At 44.0% G+C, this 17,295-nt stretch overlaps 1 protein-coding gene across 1 annotated transcript in view; it reads right to left on the bottom strand.

Annotated features, from left to right (window-relative positions):
• LOC139575342 (nuclear receptor corepressor 2-like) overlaps nucleotides 1–17,295 on the bottom strand; it is a 189,969-nt gene that overhangs the window by 17,691 nt on the left and 154,983 nt on the right. Inside the window, exons 25-29 of the mRNA XM_071400266.1 lie at nucleotides 8,992–9,128; nucleotides 8,782–8,881; nucleotides 8,492–8,599; nucleotides 8,227–8,330; nucleotides 5,212–5,362 (exon numbers count right to left, since the gene is read on the bottom strand). Of these exons, the coding sequence (XP_071256367.1) occupies nucleotides 5,212–5,362; nucleotides 8,227–8,330; nucleotides 8,492–8,599; nucleotides 8,782–8,881; nucleotides 8,992–9,128 (600 nt within the window). The remainder of the gene's footprint in view (nucleotides 1–5,211; nucleotides 5,363–8,226; nucleotides 8,331–8,491; nucleotides 8,600–8,781; nucleotides 8,882–8,991; nucleotides 9,129–17,295) is intronic.

Below are 17,295 nucleotides of genomic sequence, written 5' to 3'. Positions count from 1 at the left end.
TAAAAAATATTTTTGAATTTCCCGCGCTGCCATTTCAGTGGAATGTTGGGGGGGGGGTTCCGCTAGCGGAACGTGTGTCCTAGAAAGGTTAACCTCTCTGGGATATCGCCAACAGCCAGTGAAATTGCAGGGCGCCAAATTCAAAACAACAGAAATCCCATAATTAAAATTCCTCAAACATACAAGTATTATACACATATTATATTGTGTAATATTATATTGTACATATTATTCAGCCACAGTGTCCGATTTCAAATAGGCTTTACGGCGAAAGCACACCAAACGATTATGTTAGGTCAGCACCTAGTCAAAGAAAACCCTACAGCCATTTTCCAGCCAAGGAGAGGGCTCACAAAAGTCAGAAAAAGCGATTAAATTAATCACTAACCTTTGATGATCTTCATCAGATGGCACTCACAGGACTTCATGTTACACAATAAATGTGTGTTTTGTTCGATAAAGTTAATCTTTATGTCCAAAAACCTAATTTGAAATAGGTGTGTTATGTTCAGAAATGCATTGCTTCAAACAAACATCTGGTGAAAGTGCAAAGAGCCAAATCAAATTAAAGAAACACAGGGCCTCCCGGGTGGCACAGTGGTCTAAGGCACTGCATCGCAGTGCCACCAGAGACTCTGGGTTCGAGCCCAGGCTCTGTCGCAGCCGGCCGCGACCGGGAGGTCCATGGGCGACGCACAATTGGCCTAGCGTCCGGGTTAGGGAGGGTTTGGCCGGTAGGGATATCCTTGTCCCTACCGATCGCGCACTAGCGACTCCTGTGGCGAGCCGGGCGCAGTGCACGCTGACCAGGTCGCTAGGTGTATGGTGTTTCCTCCGACACATTTGGCTGGCTTCCGGGTTGGATGCGCGCTGTGTTAAGAAGAAGAGACTTGCTCGGGCAAAGAAACACGAGCAATGGACATTATACCGGTAGAAATCTGTCCTTTGGTCTGATGAGTCCAAATTTGAGATTTTTGGTTCACCCGACCTCAACCCATTTGAGATGGTTTGGGATGAGTTGGAATGCAGAGTGAAGAAAAATCAGCCAACAAGTACTCAGCATATGTGGGAACTCCTTTAAGACCGTTGGAAAAGCATTCCAGGTAAAGCTGGTTGAGAGAATGACAAGAGTGTACAAAGCTGTCAAGGCAAAGGGTGGCTACTTTGAAGGATCTCAAATATGTTTTGATCTGTTTTACACTTTTTTTTGGTTACTACATGATTCCATATGTGTTATTTCATAGTTGTGATTCCTTCACTATTATTCTACAATGTAGAAAATAGTAAAAATAAAGAAAAACCCTTGAATGAGTAGGTGTGTCCAAACTTTTGACTGGTACTGTAAGTATTCAGAACTTTTGCTATGAGACTTGAAATTGAGCTCAGGTGCATCCTGTTTCCATTGATCATCCTTGAGATGTTTCTACAACTTGATTGAAGTTCACCTGCGGTAAATTCAATTGATTGAACATGATTTGGAAAACCACATACCTGTGTCCCAAAGTTGACAGTGTATATCTGAGCAAAAACCAAGCCATGAGGTCGAAGGAATTGTCCGTGGAGCTTTGAGACAGGATTATGTTGAGGCAGAGATCTGGGGAAGGGTACCAAAAAACGTCTGCAGCATTGAAGGTCCCCATGAACACAGTGGCCTCCATAATTCTTAAATGAAAGAAGTTTGGAACCACTAAGACTCTGCCTAGAGCTGGCCACCTGGCCAAACTGAGAAATCAGGGGAGAAGGGCTTTGGTCAGGGAGGTGACAAAGAACCCGATGGTCACTCTGACAGAGCTCCAGAGGTCCTCTGTGGAAATGGGAGAACCTTCCAGAATGTCAACCATCTCTGCAGCATTCCACCAAATCAGGTCTTTATGGTAGAGTGGCCAGACGGAAGCCACTCCTCAGTAAAAGGCACATGACAACTTGCTTGGAGTTGCCAAAAGGAACCTAAAGAACATTCAGACCATGAGAAACAAGATTCTCTGGTCTGATGAATCCAAGATTGAACATTTTGGCCTGAACCGTCACGTCTGGCGGAAACCAGGCACCTGGCCAAAACCATCCCTACAGTGAAGCATGGTGGTGACAGCATTTTTTTCAGTGGCAGGGACTGAAAGACTAGTCGGGAAAGATGAACCTAGCAAAGTGCAGACAAATCCTTGATGAAAACCTGCTCCAGAGCATTCAGGTTGTCGTGTATTTGGCTATGTCGGTAATATTACCTGATTGAGCAAATCATGTAAATGTAATTAACTAGAAAGTCGGGGCACGACGAAAGAATATTTATAGAGCAGTTATCTTCCGAATAAACACTTAAAGACCTAGTAATATTTTACATCAATAGCAGTCAACATTAATCGTCACCTTATTTCAGTCTCATCTGAAAGTTGTAAATTCTTGGTTATCTTCATGAACCCTGGCTAACAAGTTGAATGAGCAATACAAAATTGGGTTTAATTATTTATTTACTAAATACCTAACTAATCACACAGAATTACATATACACAGAATGAATCATAGATTACACATTATGTCATAAAGGAAACCGTCCCTAACGGACGGAACAGATATGACAGCTGGTTACCCAAAGAAAAGGGGGCTGGGTTTGAGTGAAAGAGCGGGAAGACTGAAGAACAAAGGGAGAAGCGATGTCTCTATCGGGCCGTAGGAAGCTACTCTATCGTAAATACAGAATCTTATGCATTCTAAATTACCGCCCATTTGGAAAAGGAAAATGCAATAAATATTTACTCTGAGCTGCGCTTCAATAGGTTGGCGGTAGATGGAATGCCGTGTTGCCCAACAGAGTCCTTTGAAGAGTGTCTCTGGTGGTGAATGGGAAACGTTGTAGTGTCATCATTGTGTGGTAGATGGGATACTCTGTCCATCCTTTCCTAGCCCACGTTTACAGCGGCCACTGCTAACTCAACGCCTCGGAGGTATCACTTCTGTAGCAAATAAGAGTTCAAAGTTCATACCATTCGCAACCAAAGCTCACGCTGAGGTTGGCTTCGTTCTGTAGTTGACATGTTAGTCCTTTTCAACGTATGGACCGCCATCCTATCGTCCTCGGAAGAGGAGGTTACATTTTCGTCAAGGCCTTGTATAGTGGAGGGAGAAGGGTGTGTTTCAAAGTTTATAACCCATGTCTCTTCACAGGGGCGGGCAACTGATTGAGCAGAGCCCTAACCTTATGAAAACCCAAATCTCTCATTTGGAAGCTAAAATTACATTTCATCTGGTACCAAATAATTTTATATTTAAACATTTGAATTGCACAACAATTCCATGTGAATATGATAACTATAATGTGTAGACTTTCCCAGATACAGTTTATGTCGTCTTGTCATCAGTCATAATGTCTCAGATGACAACCGAACTGACATCATATTCATTAAGTACCAACGCATATTTTCAACTGGTTCTATTACCGAAATATGGTTCCTTTCCCCCCACTTGTTTGATGTTCCCAGACTCTCTCTGTTTAACAAAGGCTATTCAAGAGAGAGAGGAAAGGGAGAAAGGTATTTATGGGGGGGGGGGGTCATAAACCTTACCGAACAGGCCAACGTCATGACAAGGTCTTCAGACTGGAACGAACGTTCACCTTTCAACCGGACAACAACCCTAAGCACACACCCAAGACAACGCATGAGTGGCTTCGGGGCAAGTCTCTGAATGTCCTTGAGTTGCCCAGCCAGAGCCTCGACTTGAACCCATTCAAACTGGAGAGACCTCTCTGGAGAGACCTGAAAATAGCTGTGCAGCGATGCTCCCCATCCAACCTGACAGAGCATGAGAGGATCTGCAGAGAAAAACGCGAGAAACTCCCCAAATAAAGCTGTGCCAAACTTGTAGCGTCATACCCAAGAAGACTCGAGGCTGTAATCGCTGCCAATCGCTGGGTCTAAATACTTACGTAAATGTGATATTTAAACACAATGGGAAGTATAACTTATATAAAATGTTGATGTATAATAATGAATTCATTACCTGAATCCATCTCTATAGCCTATAAGCTTTAACAAATTATTCATACAAATATGATGAGGCCTCTCATAGACTAGGTCTTGTAGAAAGAGGGTCAACCAAGTTAGGCCTGCCAAATTAACGTAGCATTTGAAAAAATACATAAATCCAGCCTAGAGTATAGCCTATCATCATCAAAATAAAAAAAATGTGTTTATAACATGCACAATTAGAAGCATCAATCTATATAGAGCAAGCTTGACTAAATTCCAGCCCAGTAACTTTGCTCACCGCATCCTCCTTTGACTGTCTCGTCTGGCTGCCACGAAAAGCCCTCACCTTGGAGACAGTCGATCACATCATTGTGGAGCTGCTGATCTGCACGAAGTGTGTGCGTGCCACTGGCCATGTACTTTACTGGACATGCTAGCTATTCTCGGCGACACATCATCACTTCAAACGCATTCCATCTTAGTGTTATCGGTTGGCCTACAACTACTGGTAGTACCGGCAAAATGTAAGTTATGAATTGCAAATCACCATACAGCTGACACACTTCGATTTCAATCATTTTGACTTCAATTTGGCCGTCTAAAATACTATCAGCTTGCACTGCATCTTTGCTGATGAATGCCCTGATCTCTGGCCAGTGAATTGGTTCAATGACATTGTTGTTTCGTATATTAATCGCTTCTAATAGATCTGAAAATGAAGCATGAACCATGAATTTAACCGACTGTTTGTTTATAACGAGGGATGTCCCACATTTAACCTGGACAGATAAATAGTAGGAATCTGCGCTGGCTTCAGCCATGACGGCATGAGAGAGAAATGAAACATCTGCATGTCGCTTGCAGGTGTGAGCGTGTGTGTTTCAATGTCCAATCCGAGAAAGTGCGAGAAAAGTAAGGCGGGGCATCCGTTAAACAGTAATTCAACTTCGTCCGGCCTATGGCTGTTATGTAACTAAATGTGGGAAAAGTGAAGGGGTCTGAATACTTTCCGAATGCACTGTATGTAAATTTGATATGTCATTTTCAATAAACTTGCAAAAATGTCTCAAAACATGTTTTCCCTTAGTCATTATGGGGTATTGTGTGTAGATGGATGAGGAAAAACAATACATTTAAAATTCAGGCTATAACAACAAAATGTGTAATAGGTCAAGGGGTACGAATACTTTCTGAAGGCATTGTAAGTAAGTGAAGTAGCACAGCGTTTCTAGAAGGTTAGAGTACTGACGGTCATAGGTGAGGATGTGTCCACTGATGCCCTCGTAGACCACGTGTCCTTTGGACAGGAGCTCATCCCGCTCCCTCTCTGCTCTGCTGGGGCTGTCCTCTGTGATCAGACGGGTTATGGTCCCCTTGTACAGCATGTCTGCCGGGGTGCCCTGTGGAGGGAGTGGGACAGACATAGGAACAACACTCAATCATCTCACAAGATATAGAGGAGTTTCAGTTTCACAGATTTCATTAGTCGTTGTTGTAAGTTCTGAATACTTACAGTACCAGTCAAAGGTTTGGACACACCTACTCATTCAAAGGTTTTTATTTTATTTTTTATTATTTTCTACATTGTAGAATAGTGAAGACATAAAAACTATGAAATAACACATATGGAATCATGTAGGAACCCAAAAAGTTTTAAACAAATCAAAATATATTTTATGTTTGAGATTCTTCAAAGTAGCCACACTTTGCCTTGATGACAGCTTTGCACATTCTTGGCATTCTCTCAACCAGCTTCACTTGGGATGCTTTTCCAACAGTCTTGAAGGAGTTCCCACATATGCTGAGCACTTGTTGGCTGCTTTTCCTTCACTCTGCGGCCCAACTCATCCCAAAGGGTTGAGGTTGGGTGATTGTAGAGACCAGGTAATCTGATGCAGCACTCATCACTCTCCTTCTAGGTCAAATAGCCCTTACACAGCCTGGAGGTGTGTTGGGTCATTGTCCTGTTGAAAAACAAATGATAGTCCCACTAAGCGCAAACCAGATGGGATGGCGTATCGCTGCAGAATACTGTAGTAGCCATGCTGATTAAGTGTGCCTTGAATTCTAAATAAATCACAGACAGTGTCACCAGCAAAGCACCCCCACAGCATCACACCTCCTCCTCCAAGCTTCACGGTGGGAACCACACATGCGGAGATCATCCGTTCAGCTACTCTGTGTCTCACAAAGACACTGGTTGGAACAAACAATCTCAAATTTGGACTCATCAAAGCAAAGAACAGATTTCTACCGGTCGAATGTTCATTGCTCGTGTTTCTTGGCCCAAGCAAGTATCTTATTATTGGTGTCCTTTAGTAGTGGCTTCTTTGGAGTATTTCGACCATGAACGCCTGATTCACGCAGTCTCCTCTGAACAGTTGATGTTGAGATGCGTCTGTTACTTGAACTCTGTGAAGCATTTATTTGGGCTGCAATCTGAGGTGCAGTTAACTCTAATGAACTTATCCTCTGAAGCAGAGGTAACTTCCTGTGGCGGTCCTCATGAGAGCCAGTTTCATCATAGCGCTTGATGGTTTTTGCGAAGCACTTGAAGAAACTTTCAAAGTTCTTGAAATCCTCCGGATTGACTGACCTTCATGTCTTAAAGTAATGATGGAGTGTCGTTTTCTATGCTTATTTGAGCCGTTCTTGCCATAATATGGACTTGGTCTTTTACCAAATAGGGCTATCTTCTGTGTACCACCCCTACCTTCTACACCTGCATTACTTGCTGTTTGGGGTTTTAGGCTGGGTTTCTGCACAGCACTTCGTGACATCAGCTGATGAAAGAAGGGCTTTATAAATACATTTGATTGATTTATTTATTGATTGATTGAAAATTGATTGGCTCAAACACATTAAGGAAAGAAATTCCACAAACTTAACAAGGCACATCTGTTAATTGAAATTCATTCCAGGTGACTACCTCATGAAGCTGGTTGAGTGAACGCAAAGAGTGTGCAAAGCTGTAATTAAGGCAAAGGGTGACTACTTTGAAGAATCTCAAATATAAAATATATTTGGATTTGTTTAACACTTATTTGTTACTACATGATTCCATGTGTTATTTCATAGTTTTGATGTCTTCACCCTTACTCTACAATGTAGAAAATAGTAAAAATAAAGAAAAACTCTGGAATGAGTAGGTGACTGGTACTGTATATTTTTCCAGAATTAAATTTTTCATTGTGATAGCTCTGTTGAGTAAGATCCTACGGAGTGTACATCATGCACTGATGCCACATAAGAATACAATTTGTGTCTCAGACAATAAGCCCCACAGACTCTGTAGTGCTAACACTAGGTGACAAAATGTCAGCAGCAGGTTTGGTCGGGGCTTTCTGTCATATCTCTGGCACACTTTGCTGTGAGTCATATTTCCGCAGTGGCCGCTGAGTGTTTATGTAAGCCTGCTGGGAGGCTGATAGAGAGCACACAAGGCTGTCATTGGAGCCTGATATGGAGTGTTGGAGGGGGGGGGGGGGGGGGAGGTGAAGAGGGACATGTGTTGCCCTAGATCACATTTCCTGTCTGTTGATTACAGCTCTTTCCAAAGAACGGGGGTGGGTGGGTGGGGGGTGTAGTATAGGTCAGGGGCCAGGGCATCTACCCCTCAGCATTCAACTTTATCAAGGGAGATGCGAGCGACGCACCTGATACAACAAAGCCTTATCTGTACACGCGCACGCACGCATACACACACTTTCGCTTTAGCAGTCAGCTAAAAAAACAAGGAAGGAGCAGGCTACTTCCCCACCCGCTCTGATTACATCTCTCTCACCTTTCCCTCAGTTATCTATCTGGGCATATATAACATCACCCCATTTCAAGACCAGTTGGCCGAGGCAGATATTACAGCAGGCTGAGGACTGTGCATATCAGTGATGGGGCTTAGTGAGTGGAGAATAAACAGATAAATAAAGTAGAGAACAGACGTGGTACAGTGTGTACCTGTTGCTAGGGCGACAGGGAGCAATCAGAGCCACGATCATGTCACACCAGGCAGGATCAGCAGGGAGATCCTGCCTGCCTGCAGCCCCAGCCTTTACCCTGCCTTGCCTGAACACTAACTGAGCCTGACTAACTTTCCAGCCTGTGGTCATGACCTCTCAACACGTCTATGTCATTGTCCTCGTTTCATTTGGAGGCATACAAACAGTCCGGTGAGACTTTTAGGTCAAAGCTGATAAAGTTATGAGAGTAAATAAGGCACAGTAAGCAGAAGCACATTGTAGTGTTGTGGTCAGTGTGTTGCTCTTACCTGGGTGATGGAGCCTCCCCGGTAGGAGATGGGGGAGTCCTGGTGCACTCTGGTCCCTGGGATGCCCTTTGTGATGCTGCCCCCCTGCACTGCTGGCAAAGACCCTGCAAATTCAACACATCCAGGAGCAGAGTCAGAGCTTTATATTGGCATAGACATCTGTTTATGTACCAATAACAGAGAAGAAAATCCGTATAAGCAGAGAGCAGTGTACACTTGGTGCCCAACATCAAGGGGTGTGGAATGTATCTAGTTATGAACTCACCACGTCCAGCGTTGGCGTCATGGGGCATCCCCTGCGTGGACAGGTTCTCTGCCAGGGTTGACGGGCACCGCGGAGACAGCTGCTCCTGCTTCACCACCGGGTATGGACCTGGTGTGTGTGTGTGAGTCAGAGAGGGACAGAGTGAGACAAGAGCAGAGAGGAGAGAGAGTGTCAATGGAGAAAGCCCAGGACACCCAAACTCTACAATTGAAGGTTAGGGTAAGAAGAAGGCAACTCACCAGCAAACCAAGGCTGGGAGTGCTGCACCCACTCCAGACACTTGGACTCACCCACTTTCCTCTGATCCATCCAGGACAAACCCATCTGTGCAGGGGTCATCTTCCCATGGTCCATCCCGTGAGCCGGGCTATGCAGCTGCACTGGGGTGCCCTGCGAACCACATAACAACAGTGAGCATGGTGAACGGCAACACTAAATTCACTTTCACAATAACTCAACATCTAACGGGTGCTATGGCTCTCTCGAGTAGTGTCCTATACCTGTGTGATAGACCCCCCTTGCTTGTTGGAGGAGATGAGAGGGGGTGGCTCTGGCATATGGAGGGGGAGCACCGCTGCCAATCTGGCACCATCCTGCTGCAGACCAGGGGGCCCAGAGTGGCCAGCCTGCTGGAAAGCTGAGAGCAAAGACAGAAATATACTTAAAAAATATAGACATGGCAGTTTAGGGAAGCAAAGTAGGGTTGGCTAAGAATAGCACAGAGCAAGGAGGCATAACAATGAAATGGGAGATGAGACTTGAACTGGAATAGAAGGGATGAGGGTCTGATGATGGGAATAGGGAGGGGTGAGGGTATGATGATGGGAATAGGGAGGGATGACGGTTTGACTAGAGGGAATAATAGTAAGGTAGGGAAGGTCTGGGGAATAGAGAGGGGTTGTAGTGGGACAGTGGACAATCAAAGCACTTCTAACTCACATGGCTCTCAGATATCTCAATTCTTATTAGCCAACACCCGTCACGTGATCGGGTCCTTCTCACAGGCATCTCAGCTAAGAAGTAGGCTACAAGTGAAGACAGACACAGCGGGACGCAACTGCGCGGATCCTTCTTATCGAATTCCGAGGCGCATATTGAATATATCCATCCACATTTGGCCTACAGTACTTTTCGTCAGCCAACAAGATGAGTAGGCCTTACAAACAGCAAAAGCTATAGCCTGTCAATGCACTATCCCCCATAGTACATAAGTTTAACTATTCAATTGGTCAACTTGTCCTTCTGTGCAAGAAATAAATATTCCAAACCACTAGGCTACCTGCAACAAGGCTAGGCTACCTTGTGTGATGTGATAGATCTCAAATGAATACAACCACTAGCATAAAAAAACCTGTGGCTGATGCAAACGATCAGAACGTTAATCTTAAAATGTTGATAAACTATAAGGCTATTTCTATTTCTTGACATTATTTGTGCAGCAATGCGCACACGGCAGTAGGCTATAAGCGCGAATGTTCCAAAATGCAATCAATTAGCAGCGAAACACTGTTCTCCAAAGTGACCGCAAACGCAATTATGCATCTAATTCTTTATTATAAAAGTTGCATTTTTACAGTGAAAATTATCTTCCCCAAACTTGAAACTCACATGCCGCCTACGTATGCCAGTTAGGCTCTACACTGGTCGTAAAGCGGATTAATGTGGTTAATTTTGGCCACTTTAGTTGTGATACAAACCTTATCAAAACATATAGGCCTATGGGCTAGGCCAGTGGTTCCCAAACGTTTTATAGTCCCGTACCCCTTCAAACATTCAACCTCCAGCTGCGTACCCGCTCTCGCACTGTCAAATGTTGTTTTTTTGCCATCATTGTAAGCCTGCCACACACACACACTATACATTACATTTATTAAACATAAGAATGAGTGTGAGTTTTGTCACAAGAAGGTCAGCATCCTGGAGTCGCCTTCATTGTTGACGTTGAGACTGGTGTTTTGAGGGTACTATTTAATGAAGCTGCCAGTTGAGGACTTGTGAGGCGTTTGTTTCTCAAACTAGACACTAATGTACTTGTCCTCTTGCTCAGTTGTGCACCGGGGCCTCCCACTCCTCTTTCTATTCTGGTTAGTGCCAGTTTGCGATGTTCTGTGAAGGGAGCAGTATGCAGCGTTGTACGAGATCTTCAGTTTCTTGGCAATTTCTTGCATGGAATAGCCTTCATTTCTCAGAACAAGAATAGACTGACGAGTTTCAGAAGAAAGTTAATTGTTTCTGGCATTTTGAGCCTGTAATCGAACCCATAAGCACTGATGCTTCTGATACTGAACTAGTCTAAAAGGACAGTTTTATTGCTTCTTTAAATCAGGATAACAGTTTGCAGCTGTGCTAACATAATTGCAAAAGGGTTTTCTAATGATCAATTAGCATTTTAAAATTATAAACTTGGTTCCAAGATGGTGTAGCAGTCGGACGTGTGTTTTGTCTTGTCCCGTCCCGTGAAATTTTTGTTTACCTCATTTTTATTTCGTATATATTTTAATCTCACTTTCCATCTACGGACTGAATATACTCTCCTACAACCCGCCTCACCCAATGTGGTACGGGTCTGCTATTTTTATACTTTAAAACCGGAACCCCCATCAGAAGCTAGCCAGCTAACTAGCAGTCAGTTAGCCACTGCTAGCGGTCTTCACCGTTAACTCGGACACCAGTAAGCCTAAGCTCGGTCAATACCTGCCAGTCTGCACAGCGCGATATCAACCCAGAGCATATCGGACTGCTTTTTCTCTACCACATCTCCGGATTCCTACCACAAGCTCTGAACCTCTACACCGGATCATCACAGCTAGCTAGCTGCAATCCGAGTGGCTACTCCTGGATAATGTCTCTGTCCAAAGCAAGCACCAGTTAGACTCGAGCTAGACCCATCTCCCGGCAAGCCGAGGAGGTCCACCAGCCAATTCTTGGGCTACAATACCTCTTTTGCCAATTGGCCTGGACCTTTACTGCCGACACGGAGCCCTGCCGATCCATCACGACTGGTCTGCTAACGTATTTGTCCGAAGTGGTTTCAATAGGCTCTTCCGTTGCGATGTCACCGAAGGACTATCTGCAACCCCGGTCCGCTAGCCGTCTGAATCGCCGTGTCTCCAGCTCGCCTTACGTAGTTGAGACTACTGAATCGTCTCCGAATCACGTATTGCTACTAATTGGACCCTATGATCAGTCGGCTACACATGCCTCTCCCTAATATCAATATGCCTTATCTATTGCTGTTATGGTTAGTGATTGTTGTCTTATTTCACTGTAGAGCCCCCAGCCCTGCCCAATATGCCTTAGATAGCCTTTTTGTCCCACCCCACACGCATGCGGTGACCTCACCTGGCTTAACTGGTGCCTCTAGAGACAAAACCTCTCTCATCATCACTCAATGCCTAGGTTTACCTCCACTGTACTCACATCCTACCATACCCTTGTCTGTACATTATGCCTTGAATCTATTCTTCCACGCCCAGATATCTGCTCCCTTTACTCTCTGTTCCGAACACACTAGACGACCAGTTCTTATAGCCTTTAGTCGTACCCTTATCATACTCCTCCTCTGTTCCTCTGGTGATGTAGAGGTTAACCCAGGCCCTGCAGCCACCAGCACCACACCCATTCCCCCCAGGTGCTCTCATTTGTTGACTTCTGTAACCGTAAAAGCCTTGGTTTCATGCATGTTAACATCAGAAGCCTCCTCCCTAAGTTTGTTTTATTCACTGCTTCAGCACACTCCGCCAACCCTGATGTCCTGGCTTAGGAAGGCCACCAAAAATCCTGAAATTTCCATCCCCAACTACAACATTTCCCGACAAGATAAAACTGCCAAAGGGGGCGGAGTTGCAATCTACCGCAGAGTTCTGTCATACTATCCAGGTCTGTGCCCAAACAATTCGAGCTTCTACGTTTAAAAATCCAACTTTCCAGAAACAAGTCTCTCACCGTTGCCGCTTGTTATAGACCCCCCTCAGTCCCCAGCTGTGCCCTGGACACCATATGTGAATTGATTGCCCCCCCATCTATCTTCAGAGTTCGTACTGTTAGGTGACCTAAACTGGGATATGCTTAACACCCCGGCCGTCCTATAATCTAAGCTAGATGCCCTCAATCTCACACAAATTATCAAGGAACCTACCAGGTACAACCCTAAATCCATAACAACGGGCACCCTCTTAGATATCATCCTGACCAACTTGCCCTCTAAATACACCTCTGCTGTCTTCAACCAGGATCTCAGCGATCACTGACTCAAGGCCTGTATCCGTAATGGGTTCGCGGTCAAACGACCACCCCTCATGACTGTCAAACACTCTCTAAAACACTTCAGCAAGCAGGCCTTTCTAATCGATCTGGCCCGGGTATCCTGGAAGGATATTGACCACATTCCGTCAGTAGAGGATGCCTGGTTGCTCTTTAAAAGTGCTTTCCTCGCCATCTTAAATAAGCATGCCCCATTCAAAAAAATGTAGAACTAAGAACAGATATAGCCCTTGCTTCACCCCAGACTTGACCACCCTTGACCAGCACAAAAACATCCTGTGGCGATGTGCATTAGCATCGAATAGCCCCCGCGATATGCAACTTTTCAGGGAAGTAAGGAACCAATATACACAGTCACTTAGGAAAGCTAAGGCTAGCTTTTTCAAACAGAAATTTGCATAATGTAGCACTAATTCCAAAAAGTGTTGGGACACTAAAGTCCATGGAGAATAAGAGCACATCCTCCCACCTTCCCACTGCACTGAGGCTAGGAAACACTGTAACCACGATAAATCTACGATAATCGATCACTTCAAGAAGCACTTTTCTACGGCTGGCCATGCTTTCCACTTGGCTACCCCTACCCCGGCCAACAGCTCTGCACCCCCTGCAGAAACTTGCCCAAGCCCCCCCCCACCTCTCCTTCACCCAAATCCAGACAGCTGATGTTCTGAAAGAGCTGCAGAATCTGGATCCTTACAAATCAGCTGGGCTAGACAATCTGGACCCTCTCTTTCTAAAATTATCCGCCGAAATTGATACAACCCCTATTACTAGCCTGATCAACTTCTCTTTCGTATCGTCTGAGATCCCCAAAGATTGGAAAGCTGCCGCGGTCATCCCCCTCTTCAAATGGGGATACACTCGAGACACAAACTGGTATAGACCTACAGTTGAAGTCAGAAGTCTACATACACTTAGGTTGGAGTCATTTAAACTTGTTTTCATTTCTTGTTAACAAACTACAGTTTTGGCAAGTGGGTTAGGACATCTATTTTGTGCATGACACAAGTAATTTTTCTAACAATTGTTTACAGACAGATTATTTCACTTATAATTCACTGTATCACAATTCCAGTGGGTCAGAAGTTTACATAGACTAAGTTGACTGTGCCTTTAAACAGCATGGAAAATCCAAGAAAATGTCATGGCTTTAGAAGCTTCTGATAGGCTAATTGACATCATTTGTGTCAATTGGAGGTGTAACCTGTGGATGTATTTCAAATCCTACCTTCAAATTCAGTGCGTCTGCTTGACATCATGGGAAAACCAAAAGAAATCAGCCAAGACATCAGAAAAAAATTGTAGACCTCCACAAGTCTGGTTCATCCTTGGGAACAATTTCCAAATGCCTGAAGGTACCACGTTCATCTGTACAAACGATAATATGCAAGTATAAACCCCATGAGACCACGCAGCCGTCATACCGCTCAGGAAGGAGACATGTTCTGTTTCCTAGAGATGAACGTACGTTGGTGCGAAAGGTGCAAATCAATCCCTGAATAAAAAGGGGGATGCTTGCAAGCCGAAGAACACCATCCCAACCGTGAAGCACGGGGGTGGCAGCATCATGTTGTGGGGGTGCTTTGCTGCAGGAGGGTCTGGTGCACTTCACAAAATAGATGGCATCATGAGGCCGGAAAATTATGTGGATAAGCAACATCTCAAGACATCAGTCAGGAAGTTAAAGCTTGGTCGCAAATGGGTCTTCCAATTGGACACTGACCCCAAAGCATACTTCCAAAGTTGTGGAAAATGGCGTAAGGACAACAAAGTCAAGGTAATGGAGTGGCCATCACAAAGCCCTGACCTCATCCCATAGAAAATTTGTGGGCAGAACTGAAAAAGCGTGTGCGAGCAAGGAGGCCTACAAACATGACTCAGTTACATCAGCTCTGTCAGGAGGAATGGGCCAAAATTCACCCAACTTATTGTGGGAAGCTTGTGGAAGGCTACCCAAAACTTTTGACCCAAGTTAAACAATTTAATGGCAATGCTACCAAATACTAATTAAACTTCTGACCTACTGGGAATGTGATAAAATAAATAAAAGTTTAAATAAATCATTCTCTCAACTATTATTCTGTCATTTCACATTCTTAAAATAAAGTGGTGATCCTTACTAACCTAAGACAGGGAATTTTTACTAGGATTAAATGTCAGGAATTGTGAAAAACTGAGTTTAAATGTATTTGGCTAAGGTGTATGTAAACTTCTGACTTCAACTGTATATCCATCCTGCCCAGCCTTTCTAAAATCTTCGAAAGCCAAGTTAACAAACAGATCACCAACCATTTCGAATCCCACCGTATCTTCTCCACTATGCAATCTGGTTTCCGAGCTGGTCATGGGTGCACTCAAGGTCCCGAATGATATCATAACTGCCATCGATAAAAGACAGTACTGTGCAGCTGTCTTCTTCGATCTGGCCAAGGCTTTTGACTCTGTCAATCACCGCATTCTTATCGGCAGACTCAATAGCCTTGGTTTCTCAAATGACTGCCTCGCCTGGTTCACCAACTACTTCTCAGATAGAGTTCAGTGTGTCAAATCGGAGGGCCTGTTGTCCGGACCTCTGGCGGTCTTCTATGGGGGTGCCACAGGGTTCAATTCTCGGCCCGACTCTTTTCTCGGTATATATCAATGATGTTGCTCTTGCTGCTGGTGATTCTCTGATCCACCTCTATGCAGACGACACCATTCTGTATACATCTGGCCCTTCTTTGGACACTGTGTTAACAAACCTCCAAACGAGCTTCAATGCCATACAACACTCCTTCCGTGGCCTCCAACTGTTTTTAAATGCTAGTAAAACTAAATGCATGCTCTTCAACCGATTGCTGCCCACACCCGCCCGCCCTACTAGCATCACTACTCTGGACGGTTCTGACTTAGAATATGTGGACAACTACAAATACCTAGGTGTCTGGTTAGACTGTAAAACTCTCCTTCCAGACTCACATTAAGCATCTTCAATCTAAAAAATAAATCTCGAATCTGCTTCCGATTTCGCAACAAAGCCTCCTTCACTCATGCTGCCAAACATACCCTCGTAAAAGTGACTATCCTACCGATCCTTGACTTTGGCGGTCATTTACAAAATAGCCTCCAACACTCTACTCAGCAAATTGGATGTAGTCTATCACAGTGCCATAAGTTTTGTCACCAAAGCCCCATATACTACCCACCACTGCGACCTCGCTACATATTCGTCGCCAAACCCACTGGCTCCAGGTCATCTATAAGTCTTTGCTAGGTAAAGCCCCACCTTAGCTCACTGGTCACCATAGCAACACCCACCTGTAGCACACGCTCCAGCAGGTATATTTCACTGGTCATCCCCAAAGCCAACACTTCCTTTGGCCACCTTTCCTTCCAGTTATCTGCTGCCAATGACTGGAACGAATTGCAAAAATGACTGAAGCTGGAGACGTATATCTCCCTCACTAACTTTAAGCATCAGCTGTTTGAGCAGCTTACCGATCAATGTACCTGTATACAGCCAATCTGTAAATAGCACACCCATCTACCTCATCGCCATATTGTTATTTATCTTCTTGCTCTTTTGCACCCCAGTATCTCTACTTGCACATCATCATCTGCACATCTATCACTCCAGTGTTAATGCTAAATTGTAATTATTTTCGCCTCTATGGCATATTTATTGCCTACCTCCCTAATCTTCTACATTTGCACAAACTGTACATAGATTTTTCTATTTTCTTTTCTTTTGTTTTATTGACTGTATGTTTGTTCATGTGTAACTCTGTGGTGTTGTTTTTGTCGCACTGCTTTGCTTTATCTTGGCCAGGTCGCAGTTGTAAATGAGAACTTGTTCTCAACTGGCCTACCTGATTAAATAAAGGTGAAAAAATAAATAAAAATAAAATTAGCTCACACAACGTGGCATTGGAACACAGGAGTGATGGTTGATGATAATGGGCCTCTGTACGCCTATGTAGTTATTCCATTAAACATCAGCCATTTCCAGCTACAATAGTCATTTACAACATTAACAATGTCTACACTGTATTTCGGATTAATTTGTTATTTTAAATGGACAAAAAATTTGCTTATCTTTCAAAAACAAGGACATTTCTAAGTGACCCCAAACTTTTGAACGGCAGTGTGTGTGTGAAATTAGTTTTGATTTAGAATGGACCATTATCATGCACTTGTCTCAGAACAGGGTCATGGGGGTAAAAAATGTATGTCATCTAAGCATTTAAATAGCTTTTCCCGTGGTTTATTTTCATGCCTGCCAGGTACGCTATACTCCTGCTGTAAAGCGAAACAATGTGCTTAATATTAGGAAAGTTGATAAATGAATATAAACTGAACCAAAACATAAACGCAACATGTAAAGTGTTGGTCCCACATTTCATGAGGTAAAATAAAAGATCCCAGACATTGTCCATATGCACAAAAAGCTTATTTCTCTCAAATGTTGTGCACAAAATTGTTTACATTCCTGTTAGTGAGCATTTCTCCTTTGCCAAGATAATCCATCCATTGACAGGTGTGCATATCAAGAAGCTGAT

Source organism: Salvelinus alpinus, chromosome 5 (genome assembly GCF_045679555.1).
Source record: "Salvelinus alpinus chromosome 5, SLU_Salpinus.1, whole genome shotgun sequence".
NCBI classification, from domain to species: domain Eukaryota; kingdom Metazoa; phylum Chordata; class Actinopteri; order Salmoniformes; family Salmonidae; genus Salvelinus; species Salvelinus alpinus.
Note: the sequence above shows the minus strand (reverse complement) of the source record. Positions and strands in the feature narration are given on the sequence as shown.